The sequence below is a fragment of the Cyberlindnera jadinii genome (assembly GCF_001661405.1).
Source record: "Cyberlindnera jadinii NRRL Y-1542 unplaced genomic scaffold CYBJAscaffold_15, whole genome shotgun sequence".
Taxonomy (NCBI): domain Eukaryota; kingdom Fungi; phylum Ascomycota; class Saccharomycetes; order Phaffomycetales; family Wickerhamomycetaceae; genus Williopsis; species Williopsis jadinii.
In genome coordinates this window covers 289,565-293,567 of record NW_017963666.1, presented here as the reverse complement: position 1 = coordinate 293,567, position 4,003 = coordinate 289,565, and the positions used below count along the sequence as shown (strand labels likewise).

Sequence of the window (4,003 nt, the reverse complement as noted above, 5' to 3'; positions counted from 1 at the left end):
GTTAGGGAGCTTGTCAAATGTCCGTTGTATGCTTCGGAAGATTTTGACTGTGGGAAGGGCTTTAGTTCTTAGGGTTCAATTGCCCACATCGGACACTTTTCCTGCTACAAATCAGTTTTGCTGTCATTTTGCTGTGCATTTTGCTGTGCATTTTGCTGTCATTTTGCTGTCATTTTCGCGCCCTGACAACACTTTCACATTTGGCGCAAAAGTTTCCAAAAGTCTGCAAAAGTCTGCAAAAGTCTGCAAAAGTCTACAAAATGGCACCTTTTTGGGCAACAGCTGTGACTTCTTAGAAAGTTGGGCAGCTTGTCTTTTCAAATTTGTGATTATGTAATCTCGGTACAGTCTCGTTTTGTCGATGCGCTAATTTGACGCTTCATTTTTTTGCCTCGTGCGTGGTGGACTTCTTCAAGGGGCTTTCGAAATCTCGGAGGTTTGTAAAAATTGTTTAGTTCAAGATTGACAAGTTGCACCATTTCAAGCTCATTCCAAAACTCTTAGCTGAAACGAGGAGAGATGCTCTCAAGCTTTATTTATCTTTCCCGATTTACTTTCTACTAATTGAAAACATTCGTGCCCATAATGATTACAGATAAACACAGATTAGACATTAGCTCTTTGCCCAAACATTAAGGCCTAACAACCATCAACACCGTACTAGGTAAACATTAGTAATTTCTTAAAATTTCGTTCAGTTCCCCTCTTTTCTTTACATTTTCAATCTTGAAAGAAGCAGCAAATTCATCAAGTTCATCAAACGTCAAACCTGCTAGGATCTCAGCGTAAACGTGCTGGTAATACTGGGACAATAACATGTCCCTGGACACACGTGAAAGGTAATCCTTGACTGTCCAAGGATGTGGATAAAGTGCCTTATGGTACTTCTCTGGAATGACATCTTTGAAATGCTTCTCTAAATCATCGTACAGTTTGGAGAATTCTGGTGCAATATCTGCACCCCATCTATCCAGCCCCAATCGTTTCTTCTCTAAGAGGTAGCTCCCCAACACTTTATAAAATGTGGATTCCGGATCAACATATGTCAGGCCTTGATAACCAATATCTTTGTAAAGCCAAATTGACCAAGATATTGGAGAACCATCACCAGAAGGGTCACCTTGCTTGTAGACTCCGAGCTGATCTTTCAAAACATTATATCTAGCGTTGTTGGTTGTTTCCACATCTTTATCACCCCTTTCTTTGGATGCGTAGACGGGTCCAAACTCACCATTCCAAACAGGAACCCTGTTCTTAACGTGATACTCTATTTTCCTTTGATACTGAGTCTCCAATTTACTCTTTTCCTCTTTGGAGCCAGAGTAGAGTGTTCCTTCTGGATTTGGGAACCCGGCAAAAGCATAATCATGAATCGAGTATACACAATTTGGAAGTGGGGAAGGGAATTGACGGAAATCCATTGCATATGTGTTTCCATCTAGAAACAAGATATGATGCGGATCAACTTTTCTGATCTCCTTTTCGACTCTCTGGTAGAAATTGACCAACTTTGAGTGGTCAGCAACTGCTGGCTCATTCAATGGATTATAGCCTGCAACCCATCTATTATCCTTGTAGTACTTTGCTAACTCTATCCACAGGTTAACCATGGAGTCTTGGAAAACTTTAAAGTCCCAGAAAAGAGATTTATGAATACCAGAGTCCGAATGCCAATCCTGGTTCTGACCACCAGGCACGGCATGAAGGTCCAAGATAGTATAAATCCCATGCTTGGAACATGTGTCAACAAGCCTGTCCAGTAGTTTAAACCCGTTTGGGTTGATCTTAAACATATCATCCTCATCATCAATGAAATGTCTATAGTTGAACGGGATTCTTAAACAGTTTAATTTCAGCTCTTCTTTAAAGAAGACTGCATCTTTTTCAGTCCAGAAATACTCGTAGAACTTTTCAAAGAAGAAATTATATTTTTCCTCCCCCATCTTAGATCTGAGAACCTTCTTGTGCTCTGTTTCATGTCCTGGGTAACCAGTGATGAAATTCTCCATGTTTAAATGCCCTCCTGTAGCTGTACCTTTAAGCACAACTGGAGTTCCATTTGAATCGACAATCTTTGTTCCTTGAACTTTTAAAAAACCTGACATTATTCTGTGATAGATTGAGGAATTTGAATATGATTATACACTTGTAGGTCGAGCACCAGACTTTATATAACCGGCCGCTGCCTTCAAGACCTTCCGGCTGGCGGCCTTAATCTGTCTTTGTGCAGGTGCTGTACCCCGTTGAGTTCTTCCGAGAATTTATCCATTCATATGCGTTCCCCAGAAAAGTTTAAACTCTATTTGCCTACCTCTAATTTCTCGGCGACAAAGTAAGTAAGAGCATTCTTAAGACCCCCCCCCGATATATTTGTGATACTGCCTGGTATCTTTATGCAGTGGTTCGGGACGTTGCTGACCAGTTTTAGAAGTATGTTGATATTTGTAGGTAGTATAATGCGAAACACAATTTAATCGACCGAGATCAAACCCGAGCCCCACCAGACTGCAGAATTGTTGCGATTCAGCCATACACTGCACGTAGTTCCGACCAAAGGAGGTTGAAATTCGCTCTATTTCAGTATTCTTAAATTGACTCCAAGATGGAGCAGTGGGTCACCATGTTCCATTGCGGTTTTTGAAATTTGAACGCGATTTTGGACCCTCCCTAACTCTCCGGTAAATCTCGAATCACCGCTACCTTCGTGATCAACTTGTGCTGCGCAGCCCGTCGGATATTGACTTCAATGCCTGGTTCTTCGTTGATTGAATGATTTTGAAACTAACGGAATCAATGATTAAAAGAGTCTTCTAAAACTGAAGCGTAAGATTTCGTATATGTAGTCACAAGCGTGTGTACGGGGTGGATATGTTAGAATCATACTAATCCGAGTGCTGTTAGTATGGAAAAGACTTGTCTCGTCCTTGATTTATTAAAAGAGGACATCTCAAAAAACAAAAAACACTTTTGCACAGACTGTTGATGAAAGGGAAGCTGCCTGTAGATCTTTTCTTTATACTTACTGAGATTGAAGTATATTCTGCTGTTATGCTTCTGCGCACCAAGGCAAACTCTTTAACCTCTGGAAATAGAGAAGTACCATCTTCTGAATTTGCTGATGCTGTTGGTTCAATGTTGGCAAGTTCAGCAACAGTTTCCACTCTTGTTAATCCCATCTCTGTAATCTCCTGTTGAACAAATACAATCTAGCGGTATATAACAGCTGTGCATAACGATTGTTTTGAGATGGAAATTCACCAATCTTGGTAATGTAATCTTCAAATTTATTATACTCTTCAGCGTTTTGAAGAACACCTCTAAGCAATTCAAGATAACGATTTGTAGCGAAGTCCGAATCTAGTGTATAAATTTCTGCAAACTTCGTTTAGCTATTTTGCTAAGCTATCATACCATCAACACTATGGAGTAAACGCCTGTCGATAGTCATTGAATAAGTTCCGCCTCTCAAATCACCAGTGCTGTTAGAACCCAAAGATGGTAGCAAAAGAAAGGTATTGATTGTTCGAGAATATTTGGAAGTGATTGGATCCAATAAGATATCCTTCATGTACTGTGGAAGTTCTTTGAATATGTCACTGAGTAAAATTTTGTCCGTGTTGCAACAAAAAGATGGTAATTCAGTATCGATAAGGACTGCATAGCAATAATCGCAACACTTTTCAAGACCTGGATTATACACTGAGTTCGGTGGTCTCTGTGGTCTCCGTGATCTCCGCTGTTGTTGTTAATAAATTGGATCATCATACTCATTAAAACCGTTGGTGTCATCCTCAATGATGTGTTCAAAGTTGGGATCATAATCAAAACACCATCACATCTAATTTTTTCTAATACTCTATCTGCCATCTCTGCCTTATTTCTTCGTCCACTTCTTATTCTATCATCCTTAGTTCCATTATCAGGTTCAGCTAATGGCGGCTGTTGTGGTACATCTCTGATCTCTACATGGGTATTTTGTGACAGAACTTGAAGATTTCTTGGC

General features: G+C 40.1%; 2 protein-coding genes across 2 annotated transcripts; both read right to left on the bottom strand.

The window, feature by feature from the left end:
* Positions 1-536: 536 nt before the first annotated feature.
* EGC1 (glycoside hydrolase family 5 protein) lies at positions 537-2,528 on the bottom strand. The gene has a single exon (XM_020215718.1). It carries the CDS (start codon positions 2,103-2,105, stop codon positions 672-674), a length of 1,434 nt encoding a protein of 477 aa, XP_020068736.1. The 5' UTR covers positions 2,106-2,528; the 3' UTR covers positions 537-671.
* Positions 2,529-3,564: 1,036 nt separating this feature from the next.
* Positions 3,565-3,906, bottom strand: CYBJADRAFT_169312 (uncharacterized protein; the record flags this gene model as incomplete). The annotated part of the gene is made up of 1 exon (XM_020215717.1): positions 3,565-3,906. A coding segment is annotated over one exon (342 nt), but the record flags the coding sequence as incomplete, so codon positions are not given.
* Between the last annotated feature and the right edge of the window lie 97 nt (positions 3,907-4,003).